Source organism: Typopeltis vanoorti, chromosome 19, assembly GCF_054136105.1.
Source record: "Typopeltis vanoorti isolate ZY-2024b chromosome 19, IOZ_Tvanoo_1.0, whole genome shotgun sequence".
NCBI classification, from domain to species: Eukaryota; Metazoa; Arthropoda; class Arachnida; order Uropygi; family Thelyphonidae; genus Typopeltis; species Typopeltis vanoorti.
Window position 1 is genome coordinate 71375048 of NC_143567.1, and position 15213 is coordinate 71390260.

The 15213-nt window shown below is 35.2% G+C and overlaps 1 protein-coding gene across 1 annotated transcript in view; it reads left to right on the forward strand.

Annotated features, from left to right (window-relative positions):
- The window catches only part of LOC150096238 (tubby-related protein 4-like), a 236452-nt gene extending 230076 nt beyond the window's left edge, over positions 1–6376 (forward strand). Inside the window, exon 12 of the mRNA XM_090408771.1 lies at positions 4447–6376. Coding sequence (XP_090264897.1) covers positions 4447–4563 — 117 coding nt within the window. The 3' untranslated portion in view covers positions 4564–6376. The remainder of the gene's footprint in view (positions 1–4446) is intronic.
- Positions 6377–15213: the final 8837 nt, after the last annotated feature.

The following is a 15213-nucleotide window of genomic DNA, read 5'->3' on the forward strand; positions in this document are numbered from 1 at the left end:
CTACTGTTTCCATCCTCTCGTCTGCTAGCATTCCCATACCTCTCTCTCATTCCCTCTCTTCTACTGTTTCCATTCTCTCCTCTTCTAGCACCCCCATACCTCTCACTCATACTCCCTAAATTCTCTCTCTCTCCTACTCTGATTCGCCTTGCATTTATCTCTTCCATTCTCCTAATTTTATCTTTCATACTTCTGCTCTCATTCACAAGACATTCCACCTCCTCTTTCAACTCATCTATCTCCCTCTGCAGGTCAGTCACTCTTAATCTAAATTCACTCTCCCAAACAAAACCATCTCCTAAACTTCCACAGTCACTCACACCTTCCACACTATCAACTATTATTTTCTCGTTCTCTGCTATCATACTACTTGTCTTCGTTCCATTCATTCATTTCCCCGTTCCTGGAGCAACAAAGTCGGATATCGATATATCTAATGTACTTATTTCCTCCAACTGCCTGCATTTTGCGCACATACGCTCTCCACTCTCTTTAACAAGCCACATATGTAATTCACGAGACGCATACATGCCGCCAGTACTGCATGCCACAAAGTCCCTTATGATATTGCTAATAATTGAGTTCTTAAATGGCGGAGGACTTGCCGTTACGCCACTTGCGACTGTTGCTGAATCCACCATCATTCCTTACTGCCGAGTAGCGTAATCTTTAATAATTATTCAATTAATAAATAAGAGGAAAAAACGTACAAACATCAGAACATTTAAGTACTAAATATAATTAAATAAAATGAAATATAACTAAATACAGTAACTTAGCTTCGTTTTGTCTTCCACCGTTACGCGTTCGATTCCGACGGTGCCAAAATATATTATATCGCGACAGCAACTAACTTCCAAAAAACAACCACTGAAGTACACTCGTATTCAGAGAAACAATTTAGCACTCAAAAACGTAGAAAAACGGGGGAAAAAGCGGACTATTCACCGATTAAAAATCACTTTCTTCTGCACAGCTCAAATTCACCGCCACGTGCTACGGCGACACTAGCGCCACTCCAAAAAATAAACTGATTGCACCGTGATCCTTCCAACCAGGCCACACAAAACCTCTTAAAATCAAAGGGGCGCTCGGGAGAAAATGGAGAACAGAATACTGGAAAAGGAATCAAATGATAAAGGTGACAATGAAGATATTGTGGATGTTTGGAGTAATTATTTTCGAAAGATTATTAAGTGAGTTAATAAGTAACAGAACAGTGATAGAAAAATTTAAGAGGAATGCAGTCTGCACTATACATCTCAGTACTTAAGAGTTAAAAATTCATCAGAAACCTGACATGGAAAGAGAGCTGAAGTAGATGACATTCAACTAGAAATGCTCAAATAAAAGTTTTAGAGTGGCTATACTGTATTATTTGAGAAGGTCAAATTCTTGATGATTGAAGTAATGCTCTCATACACCGATCTATATATAAAAAAAGTAAATGTAATTTCTCACTTAGGAATTTATCTACTGAGTATCGTAGGTAAGATTTATTTGAGCATTCTTCAGAAGAGGTTTAGAAAAATTATTGTAGAGAAATTTGGAAAACAAGCTGGGTTCAGGCCAGATAGGGTTTTCAAGATCAGATTTTCATTTGAACATAAATAATTGAGAAATCATGGAAACATATTTTTTTTCTGTTAGGTTTGTATGTTGTTGTGTTACATTCCTATACTGAAAATGACTGATGTGGAAGGAAATTTTATACCAGTGAATGTTTAGTTTGAAGTAAGTTATCCATATTTAGTTACCTGCATTCTCAGTGGAGAACCTATAGCATAAAATATTTCAGCCATTTTAGTGAAGACAGCAAATTTGCATATGCAAATAAACAACAGAATAAGCCATTTGGTGTGGTGCAAAGCCAAGTGCAAAATATGTTAGGTATAAGAAGAAAAAAAAATTAGCCAAAGCACTAAAGTTGTTGGTATGAAGTTAGTAATAATCTAAACTTAACAGACAGTATTAACATAGTGTCGGTTAATGATATCGGTTTAGTAATAATCTAAACTTAACAGACAGTATTAACATAGTGTTATATATTTATTTCCTTTTGTGTTATTACTATTATCTTATTCTTAACTTATTTTATTTGTCTTACAAACTCCTCTTTTATATATTTCTTTATGTGTGCCTAACTCGACCCTACCTAGGAATGATTCCTTTTCGGCTGTGCCAGCCAGTATCCTATAACATGAGTTTATTCAGGTTCAGGGAATATTCCTAGATTGGTTGGCATTCACTCTAACACACTCTAAATGATATCGGTACTAATTGCAATCGTGACCAATGATCTATTACTTAATCTCATTCATCAAAATCCCTCCCGCTATGATTCTAATTTTTGCAAGTGGTAATTTGAAATCTCGAATTCAGGCATGAGTCAGGTATTTGCAACAAAACATGTTTATTGGAACAAATGACAATTACAACTAAGATTGGATTAAAATACTAATACTTCCAAATCTCTTACTAGGTTGATATCTCATGCTATGCTAGTTACACAATGCTAAACTTATCAAAAATACACTCGGATCACAATACTAATCATCCAAAACAATAGAACTAAGTGATGATATTACTATAAATCAATTCTCTTATGCATGCTACTCTTAAAGACATCTTAATCATCAAAATCCCTCCACAAAATCATAGGATCAAAATCATCCACAAATACACATATAATTTCAGTCACATGCAACTATATAGATTCATTCCAGACATTTATTTGTTCAACAGAATTATGCGATCTCAAATTACGAATTCTTATCAGAGTCTATGGCTTGTCCACATAACTTATTCTAACATTAGTTTCTATCTCTTTCAAAACATACAGCAAAGGTCTCTACATTACCCAGTTCTTTCCGAAGGTCTGTTAACTGCCACGTGTTGTTCGGGTCATCCTTCGATCGTTGTCTCGGCACCTGGCTTATGGCTACGTCGTTCCTTCTACATTTTCCGAACTTGAACTTATTACTGCTTCGACTGAGGGTTATCTCCACTCCTTATCGAATGAGACATTCAGCGACTGGCACATTTTCTCTGTAGGCCGATGATTTGTGAGCAGCTCGTCGTGGGATCTTGTTCAGCATACTCAGAACAAGATACCAGCTGCCCAACATCATAGGACCCTGGCTGGTCCTTTTTCCGTCCACTGGTTAGGAATCCTCGAGGTGAAGTCAGGAACAAAAAGCCCCACAATATTGCGCGTATTGCCTTGTATTCTTTCTCTTCTTTTGCGCATGACCCTTAATTTTTATGCCCTCAAGATGATCCTCAATTTCCTTACTGCCGTTAGGTGCTGTCTTCTAGGGAAGTGTGCTTGCATCATCTTCTGTGTATGCAGCACCCTGCGGTGTTATGGCCGACACGTGCATTTCAGACGCGACCTTGGCACTGGTGCTCTTTGCTATCTGGCAATTTGCAAAGTTCCAGACAGCTTAATAGGACAAAATTTAACTACTATTTCCTTCTTACAAAAATCATAATATCTGATAATTCTCCAGTTTAGTTTTTGACTACGATTATTTCTGATACAATTCATATACTATTACACAATTTCCTATAAAACACATCAGAATTTTCTGCTGGTGAGCAGGTATTATCTAAGTTAGCTAGAATTCTCATGTTAAATTCTGAATGAATAATTTCTTTGAATTCATCCATTCAGGATCTAACAATAGTACTCTACAATCATTGAGGGTACATATGAATTTTTGATAATCACCATGAATTAATATCCCAATGCATAAATGAAATATCAGCTTTGTAATTATCATAGAGGGTAAGACAGGCCCTTTTTCAGTAGTTTCAGGAAAACAGACAGCAAATGGGGAAAAGTTGTGTGTCATGTCAGCAACAATAATGCACAACATTCTGAATTTCTGATCTGAAAATTTTCATTTGTGGATTTTCAACTTTTTCAGTGCATTTGTATTTTTTTTTCTTTCTTAATATACAGCATATTCCTGATTCTTTGAAAAGCATATGGTGTAATAATAATAAATAATGCTGGAAGCAATGGATCATTATATTTAAGTATTAACATTTTTATGCATTCCAACTGAACTCTGCTGTTTAATTGTAATTGAAATCTCACTGTGCATTTTCATGTTTGCAGCCATTCTCTGAATATGCACTGAGTATTTCTCCAGAGCTTACCAGGGATGTTTTTTTTTTTTTAAAAAATGACTTAAATATGATTAAATTCTGCATGGCAGATATCATGTTAATTCATGTTTTAAAGTTCATGCATTGCTATTAATAACTACAGATATAGAAAATGAAACCTTCATTCAGTAATTTTTAGATGGGTATGTTAGGGTTGGATAAAAACTATTATTGCAAAGAAAGGAACTTAACTTTAATGGAATAAAAGATAAGTGTAATATATTTAAAGTGGAAAGAAATAACTTGATTTATTTTGACATTTTTTTTTAGGTGATGCAGTTTGGACGAATAGATGGAAATGCATATACACTGGATTTCCAGTACCCATTTAGTGCCCTCCAAGCATTTGCCGTCGCTCTTGCTAATGTCACCCAACGACTAAAATGACACTTGGTTGTGTTCTTTATTAAGAAGAGAAATCTAAAACTCATTTACCAATGTCAGAAATACTCCATATTTTAACTGCTTTCATAAGAAAAGTAGTTTGAGATTTATTTATATGATTGTCTGGCATCTATATATACATATATATTTACATGTGTGCATGCACACACATGTATACACACGTATATGCATATACATATGCATGCATATGTGTGTATGCATATATGTATACACACACACACATACATATATATGTATATATACATTACTACTGCCATAATTCCGATACATTTTTAAAATATTCCCTACCCCTTTTTTTTCTCCCCTAACCAGAACTAGGACTAGATATTTCTATCCTGTGATATTAGTCTGATGTGAGAAACTACTTTTTTGTTTCTCGTTCACTAATGACAATGAGTGGCTCTTGAGCTATTCAAAAAAGAAAGCTACCTAGTCATGCTCAACTCCATATCCTAGTTTCTAAAAGTAGTAAGTTTACATGTTATGCCATTGTCATGACATCTTAGTGCAATTAAGCAATACCAACTCCCTCATTGTTACAAAATACTAACAGTAAAATTATTACATATGTATGGTGAGTCACAAAATTTTGAAGTGTACTTATTAGCAATGTTAAAGTTGGAATTTAAGTCCCATTATAAAATTTAATTAGTAGGGACTGCTTAACTCTTAGTGCCATTAGTATGTTAAGTAACACTGAAATGTCATGTTCCACACATCATTTTTTGAGATTGTGTGAGTGTATTAAAAATAGAATTTGAGTTTTTTTAATTGTCATATGGTAATTTTAGTTGGGCTTTTTTGAAAGGAAATTGTTCATTATTATTTAGCATCAGGGGAGTCCCCTTTCTCTTTGACCATAATACTTGCATTAATAAGCAGATTTTACTCATTGTCATCAAGCCTTATGTATGACTGATAAAATATCTGGTAATGAGGGGGTTCTGTATTGACTTTTCAAGTTTGAAGACATGGGTACTACTTGTTACTTGTTTAATGTAAAACACTACATTGTGATATTTTAGGAGACCTTATATTTATAAAAGTTTTATATTTTTGATTCCCTATGTTTTGTGTGATTTACTGAGTGTTTCTCAGAAAAATTTTAATTTAATGGCATGTTCCATAGATGTATATTAATTTATCTCAGTGTTTGTTGACCGAAGTAATAATTGTCAATACGATATGCTCAAATTTTGTAAATTACATATCTGTTATGTTAAATAGATTTCAAGAAGGTTTTCATTATAGTGTGACTGATTTTGTATGCATTTTATGCCAGCAGTAATAAAAATTGCTGGTTTGTTAATGTACATGCCCTGATTTTCAGATGTACTATATTTATTCTTTTAATGCATGGCACTTTTCCTAAGGTTCTTGTTATATAAGCATTATGTTCCTAGGCTATAACTCTGTGTTGGAGTGGGAGGGGGGAAAAAATGGTTGTATTATAATCATTGCATCAGTATTTGATTTATAACATTGACAGGCTTGTAATTCAGTGTTTGTTGGTCCATAATTCCTTGTTCGTCCATCTAATGTATGTATTTACATTTGGATTTGTTATTCAAACGTTAATGTACTGTCATTATTGAGAGATTAAAACAAAGGTTTTAAAGAGCAGTTGCTGTAAAAAAAAAAAAAAAATGTAGTGAATATGTAAGATTAAAAAGTTGTTTTAAAATTATGCAGAGATAAATAGCATATAATTTTTACAACTGATAGAATATATAATTTTTTTCACTATTCTGAGAAACGTATCATGGCTTTAATAAAAGAGTTATTATGCAGTATATTGCAAAATTGCATGTATAATTTATTTAGGTGGAGTTTTATTATATACTATTATTAGAATATTTTTGATTTTGTTAATTTTTTTTCTGTAGTTTTCAAATGCATCAACAGATGTTGAAGGCAATTTTATAAGTATTTATAATCTTCAGTATGCCTCCACACTTGAGATTACAGAAGTGAAAAAATTCTATTGACACTGACAGACCTTATATAGTTCACAATATACTTATTTTTGCTTGCATTTGTGCTGTTTCTTTTTAATTTTTGAATTAAAAAATTGAATTAATTTTTTGATATAACTTTAGCTAATTGTTAGCTGATTTTACAATAATTTACTGATAAACAGTAAATTACTGTACACATGGAAGCAGATAATGACTAACAACTGCCAAAAAGTCCAGATTGAAGCCCTCATAGAGTGCTATTTCAAAGAAAATTCACTAAAGCAAACTATTGCTATGGTCACTGAATTCTCTGTAATGACCACCAGCACTTAGAAATGGGAGAGATGGAAATCAGTAAAAGAAAGCCTTAGGGAGTTCACAAACAAAGAAAAGTCTTTTTAGCAGTAAAGCATTTGATATTTAAAAAAAAAAAAAAAAAATCAATGGGTGCATCTTGCTAGGGGGATCAGTTACCCCCTACCGGCCATGATGTCTATCGACATCCAACTAAATCTGAATATGATTCTGTAACACCTGTTGAATAACATGATGGATAAGAAGTCCAATTTGGTCTCACTATTTCATCCACCTCGGCACAGTAGGGAGGTTAACCAGAAAATGTTATTAATTTTCAGATACAACCAACTCTTCCTACAAATACATAGGAACCAAAAGACTAATATACCTTTCCTGGAAAGTTTGTGACAGGTTTCTTTTAAGTAAAGCTTGATGTATTGAAAGTTGACTGTATTGCACATAAAAAAAAATCTGTTCAAATATACAAGAAAGTGTATTCCATTAGACCTTAAGCATCACACTAACTGCAGTGCACATTTTAAGTTTTAGAAATTAAGTAGCTAGACTCATATTTCCAAGATTTTTGACCTGTCCATCCAAGTGTGAGTAGGTAGTTGTGACCCTTTTTTGAATAAGTGAGTGATGAATTTGAACAAGTGTTGGAAGAATAGACAAACAAGTAGTTAAGCAACATATTTAGTAATGAATGTCTGAACTATTATGCACTGCCAAAGATTTTATATATATTTAAATATACTTAAATATATATTTCTCCTTGAACACATTTACCTAACTCGCAATATACAGGCAATGGACAAAAATATGAAAACACTGAGCGATCGGGTCGTGTTATTGTTAGTTTCAATGCAGCATCTAGGATGCACCAAACATAGATGCAGTTGATATGTGAATGTACTCCTGATATTCTTAGGGACATGTGTATAAAGGCAAAAAGAGGCCTGCTGATGTTTATTGCATGTTAGAATGGAATCCAGAAAGGACCTCGGTGACATTGAAAGAGTCCTGATTGTTGGAGCCAGGGCTGGTAGGTGTATCTGTGACCAGAACAGCTGAAATTGCACATGTTAGTTGAGGAACAGTATGGCAATTAACAGGACAAACATCAGCAAAATGCAATAGTGGACAAAAGTGCTTACTGCACTTTTGAGGGATGTTTGAATATTAGTGTCTTGTACCATGAAAAATGAGCAGGCTACTGCTGAGAAATTGCTTTAAAAAAAAAAAAAAAAATTAAACACAGTCGTGAGAAACCTATTTCAACAAAAACTCTGTGCCAGGAACTACACAGAGTTGTATATCACAGTCAGGTTGTCCCATCTATGCATGGCATCATGTCCAATGGAATGACAACATGCAGCACTTTTTGCTGCAAATGCAAATAGTGGTGTAAGCTGAAAGAAGCTTACCAGCTAGATTGCTTGTTTCCAACTGTGAAAGGTTTTGGTGGTTTGGTAATGGTCTGGGGTGTATTCTCATGGCATGGTTTGAGTCCACTTGTTGTATTAGAATGCTGCACGTTATCTTTCGGTCATAATTGATCAGCTTCATCCCAGATTGACACACTTTTCTCCTATGCAGCCAGCCGTGTTTCAACAGGATAATGCTCCCATTCATTGAGCAAATCTGGTCGCCCAGTGGTTTATTGAACATGACAGTGAGATGCTTTATCTGTCATGGCCATTTGGGAGCAAGCTCTTAGGCAACTTTTCCCACCTCCAAAGAGGAAATGCAAATTGATCCAGTTTCTGTCGATTGAATGCTGTAAAATTCCTCCTATTGAGTTCGAAGCACTGACAGTTTCTCCCTTGAAGAATACAGGCTGTACTCGACTTCCACGACAGACCAATGCTATGTTAATTGAAACATGTCACTGTTTCCATTTTTTTGTCCATTACCTGTATAATGGTAGCCCACTCCATATATTTTACACCATGAAAAAAGAATTACACCTCATATGCTTCCTAATAATATTCTTAGCCAGCTTCTAGGAATGACCGAGTTCTTACTCCAGCCTCGATAAGCTGCAAAATATTACCTATGTCTATTATAACCTTCACTGAGTCATACACAAAATTATAGAATTCTTTCAGCCAATAATGTTAGAATTTGAATGTTATTTTAGTAAGGCACGTAGTTAGTAATACAAGCTCGAACTGTTACAGTTGTCTTGCAATGTGTAGCAAACACCATTATAACAAACTATTGAAAAGACTAGAACGAAATCCGATAGTCACAAAGCTATTCTAAAGGGAATTAAAACTTTCTGGTAGCCCTCTGAGTTTGGTATAGCATGAGCTGACTGTATCATATTTTTCATTTAATCATACTTATTATATGATTAAGTGCTCTCATATATTTGAAAGTGGAATTGCAGGAGTTTATTAAGATGCTCTACACCTCTTAAACTTTTTTTTTTTTAAGAGAAAGCCTACATTTGATCATTGTGTACAAGCAAACACTTTATACTCTGTAAAAACAAGTTCAAGAAATACAGTAAATTATAGCATCTGACCTAGTGTAGAAATTCATTGAATGGCAAATTGATTGACAATTAAAAAAAAAAATCAATTCTTTGGAACATTTAATTTAACATAGAAGGAAGGTAGTTTCTTAAACAATAAAACAGCCAAGTTAAAGTAATTAAAATTATTTATGTTGATTGAATAATATAGAATTGTGGTAGCATACTGCATAGTATTGTGCGCAGATCTGGGCACTAGGGTTCCTTGGCAATGATAAAGACGTGGAGAGGATTCAGAGGTGAGTGACCAAGATGGTGGCAGGTCTATGGAATGAACCTTATGAGAACAGGTTGAAGATTTGTGGGTTACAGAAACTGGTTGATAGGCAGAAAAGGTGTGATGTGATTGAGACATGCAAATTACTGAAGGGTTTTTACAAGATTAATTTAAAAGAAATTTTTCAGAACAGGTCTGGTGGTGGGAGAACTAGGAGCCATCCTTGGAAACTGAGTGTAGTTAGCAAGGGTGTTAGAACTAGATTTTTTATTATTATTATTTAAATTAAGGGGATATTAAATCCCACATTGTTTTAAAACCGAAACTCAAAGATTGGAATCAGAGAGTTTCATGCCGAATATAGTAAATTATAAAAGTATCGGCTATTACTAGTGTGAGCTAATGCAAGTAGTCCTATTACGTAGTACAATCTCAGGCAACTCGCAGCAAAGGTGGTAAAGTTCTGATCGCTATTGTTGGTATTTTCCATAATGTAAAAACACATTTCCTAGGAAATGTATGCTGTTATTACATTATGGTGGGAGGTCACTATCCAGACCAGTTTCAGCCTTTGAGGCTTCATCAGTGAGTAGCTAGACCAAATAAATACCAAAGGGTATAGCAAAAAGAACTTATATACTCTGCTATAAGAGTTGTCAAAAAGGTGCAACCATTAAGTTACTTAAATATAAAGAGCCAACAGGCTTCATTTCGGCAATATAAACATTATTTAAATTAAGGGGATATTAAATCCCACATTGTTTTAAAACCGAATAAGATTTTTTGCTTGGAGAATGGTGAAATGAGTGAAATAGGTTGCCAGAGTCTGTTGTGGGTGACTTGACTGTGAATGAGTTCAAAACAAAGTATGATAGATACTGCGCAAATGTTGGATAGTGCATGACGTGATGTTTAGGGCCTCCCTCCCTCGATGAATCTGACTCCTTAGAGTAAGCCCATAATAATGAAAATTACTTTGATATAACATTACCACCAATAGAACCTCAAGGTTAAAAGCTGCTTTTTGAAAACACTAGCTGATTGTAAACAAGCTTACTGATCACATTTTTATTTATATTCACTTCCCAGCATTTTTCCTCCTGTTTGTTACTGCTGCTCATCGATTTAATTCCTACATCACTTATTCTTCTGACTAGGTATATAGTCTGATCTTTCTTTGCTCTAGCTATTTCCTTTGCACTGCTAACTTCGGACCCTTAAAATTCCTTGTGTTCTAAGGTTTTCACAATTACTCATTCTCAGAATGGGTGATTATGAGAGTACAGGCAGTCCAGACTTAAGTAAATTCAGACACTCCATTATGCACACAACACTAACGGCAGTCATCCACAAGGCAAATAGACCCATGGCACATTGACGTACTTTCCTCAGCCTTGCTTTCAATACACGTGTTATATTTGTAGTGTTTTAGTGCTGCATATTTTTAGTATTTGCATGGATTGGATCCTAATGCTTCGTGGGGCTTAAAAGTCCAAAGAGAAACAGATGTTAGCCTGTTATCAAGAGATTTATGGAGAGAAAAAACAAGCCACTATTTACTCATCTCTTGATAATTTCATAAGAATGGAAAAATGGCTAAATTAAATTTTTTTTTCTTAATAATGGTGAAAAGGAATGAGATAAAACACAGATCTGTTAATAATGTTCAAAAAGACCATTGCATCGTGGTACTACTGTCACCTCACAGCTAATTCCAGTTGCAAAATGGCAACTACCATGCAATGGTGGTCAAAAGTTGCCCGTGAAGTTATTCATTTTTTTGCAAGCAGAAAGGGCTTCGAGTGACATTCATCATGAATTGAATGCTGTGTATAGTGAACAGGTGATGTCAAAGAAGCAAGTGTTTTTGATGCAATGAATATGAATAAAGTAATTTTTGGTGACATTCAACTGTCTCTCATTAATGTGCCCCTCTTCATTGCTAAGTTAAGTATCAGCATGCAGATAAGAATGCTCATCTGTGCTTAACCTCTGAAATTTAAATTGCTGTTAACCACATCATGCATCACTCCTTGTGCACTTCATACACACATGAATGCTGGTTGGTTAATAAACTTCCAAAATGAAGGTTTTTAATAAGCATTTAACAGAGGATGAATAATTGAAATTGGATAAATTTTTATTGATAATGTTTTTATTTTCATCAATACTGAATGACTCTTTATGATGTTGAATTCATGAATGTTAAGGATTAAATTTAAGTGGAAAATATTCTAAATACAATCTACAACCTGCTGCAGGTATGTTACTGATTTCAAGAGAAATCAACATATGTTCCCCCTGAAAATTAGTACTGAAAACCAATTTAATCCTCAAAGTTCTGCTAGTTAATAGATATTCATCACTTAAAAAAAAAATAGTTAAACTGGCAGGTCATTACTAATTAAATCCTGGGTAGCTCAGTGGATGTGGCATTGCCCGTGTTTCTAACAAGCATTTGTTTAATCACAGGCACATCCACTGAGCTACCCAGGGCATCCATCACCTTAATACCAAAAGTTTCCAATCCAGAAAAACTGAAGGATATAAAAAAAAAAAAAAATGGAGAGGTATAACATTGTTAAATACAGATAAAATAATTTCAAATATTCTCAAACATAATATAGAGATTTCTACAGAAACTTGTGTTGCTTATTAATTAATTTAAGGAATTTACAACGTGCACAGGATAAAAATTAAATTAAACTATATTTCCAATATTTTGGCAACGTCACGTTGCCATCTTCACAGGTACTTAAAATAAAGACACGTGCATGCAGGCATTACACATAGTAAATGAGGACGAAGCTATTGTTTCTCCTAAAAGTTGATTGTGCCCCCTAGTGGGCTAAGTAAGTATTCTTGGCCGTTGGGCTGAAGGTCTTCTGATGTGAGTCTCCCAAATTTGGGGCAGTCTCATGCAACCAAATTTCTCGAGGTTTTGGACTGTTTCTTAGGGCTGAAGCTGATTAGATGAATAGCCTTTCAAATTTGTTACTACGGTGTATTACCGTGGCTTTCTTCCACCGTATTCTCTGGACTATCCAGAGCATGGTCTGCAAGACCAGAGTGGCTGTACTGGTGAAAACATGCTGAAATATTGGAAATATAGATTAAAATTTAATTTATATCATGTGTACATTGTAAATTCTTTAAATTATTTAATAAGCATGTTTAACCAACGTCTAGGCCTTACTACAAGAATTGCATTCATTATGGTAAAATAAAGCTGAAGCTATCAACACAACTGAACCATCTGACCTTCCTAAAACGCTGCCAGGATAATCAGGTAATCCCAAATTGTGTTAAATTTAAGCACAGTTTCTTTTCTCAAAAGGCTTTCCGAATTTATAATCATGCCAGCCAAGCTTTGCTATGAGAACAAATTTCCACCCCCCTTTTTCTCTTAGCTGAAGCAAACTTAGCTATTCGGGTGCTCGAAGAAGAGCTGGTCAATTTTATACGTTTATAAATTTTATAAGTTTATAAATTTGGTCAATTTTATGACATCTCGTGCACTGCTGCGGATAAAGAATATAAAGTAGAAGGTCGACATATCAAGAAATTTGAGAAATTAAAAAAGAACTCAACCTCTGAACCAAAATTTCCTACTGACACTGTAGTCAGCCTTCAGTTAATTTGAAGCCTGATGCACTCAACACTCTCACGTGGCAACAATTTCGCCATTGCTCCCAGAAAATTACCGGCAGAGGATATAATGATCTAAATTGAACGTGGGATCCGCTATCTTCCAAACCACGTCGCTGACGATATTAGACTGGATGTAGCTTATGTTCTCACCACAGCAAGACCAGAAAAAACCAACATATCCAATAAGGAATATAAACCTCTGCAGGAATTGAAAAAGAAATAGTAATCACCAAAGTAATCCCACGTTCAATTTGGATCATTATATCCTCTGACGGTAATTTTCTGGGAGCAATGGCGAAGTTGTTGCCACGTGAGAGTGTTGAGTGCATCAGGCTTTAAATTAACTGAAGGCTGACTACAGTGTCAGTAGGAAATTTTGGTTCAGAGGTCGAGTTCTTTTTTAATTTCTCAAATTTCTTGATATGAAACATCCAGCCTCATCAATGAAACTGACACTTAATGGAAAAAATATTGATCAAGTGTCAAGATATACATGTAAATATCTTGGTTGTTGGCTTAATGAACGGTGGGATCCAGAAATAGATATAAAGACAAGGATTGAAGTTGCATGGCAGTCCATGAAAATGAGAACACTATTCTGCAATAAAGACCTAAACATGGAAGTCAGATGCCGAATGCTGAAATATTACGTGTGGTCTATTCTGCTCTATGGAGTTGAAACATGGACATTGAAGGTGACGACCATCAAGAAAATCGAAGCCTTTGAGATGTGGCTATACAGAAGAATGCTAAAGATATCATGGACAGAAAAAATTACCAATGAAGAGGAGTTAAAATCCACTGGCAAAGCTAAACATCTTGTACAAATAATCAAGAAACGAAAAACATCATATCTTGGCCACATCATGAGAAACAGCAAATACCAACTTCTACAAACTATTTTGGTAGGAAGAATTGATGGCAAAGGAACTAGAGGAAGAAAAAGAATATCATGGTTTGACAACATCAAGACGTGGACAGGAAAGAGCAGTGCACAACTGCTCAGATTAGCACAAGACCGCAGTTTGTTCGCCAAGATGGTCGCTGACCTTCGATAGAAGATAGCACAATAAGAAGAAGAATCACCAAAGCGGATAAAGGTAATGCCACAGTAGTACTTAAAAGGATTACACAGGTAAGCTTAATGCTCTACTATCAGATGAGACTACTTACCTCCCTATTGAGTACAATCCCACCAACTCACAAATAAATCTCCACAGGCTCCTTAAGAAGGCCATTTCTTGGCCTGTGGAAGTCACTAACGAATTAAAACCGTTTAACTCCATGACCCCCCCCCCCTTGTCCGTATATATGGACTCCCAAAGATACATAAGGAAAATGTGCCATTACTTCCCATAGTGGATGGCATTGATTTGCCCACATACAAATTAGCTAAACATTTGGCCAAAGCGCTCATACACTATACCGGCACACACCATCACACATAAAACTCAGCCCGCTTCAAAGCCAGCATAGATAACCTTACACTCTGACATAATGGTCAGTTTTGACATCTCCTTATTCACAAATGTCCCACTCAAAGAAATCAAGCTAAATTTCCTCCTGATATCTCAGCCCTATTTTAGTTCACAATGAACTCGTTGTTTCGTTTGCAAGGAAAATTCTACAAACAAATAGAGGGGACAGCCATGGGTTCACCACTCTCCCCACCCTTGGCCAACTTTTTTTTTTTTATGGAGACTTTTGAAGAAAAAGCCTTAAACTCTGCCTCACAAAAACCAACCACATGGCTTCGCTACGTTGACGATGTGTTTGCTATTTGGCCACATGGCTCGGATACACTCCTCTCCTTCCTAACACACACACTTAACCAACACCCCAACATTCTGTTCAAATGACAATGCCCTAATCACAACTAAACCACATCCTCAACACTTTCTCAGCCAATGGCTACCCCCCCAAAAAAAAAAAATTAAAAATGATACCAGTAAACCCCAACCCTTCAC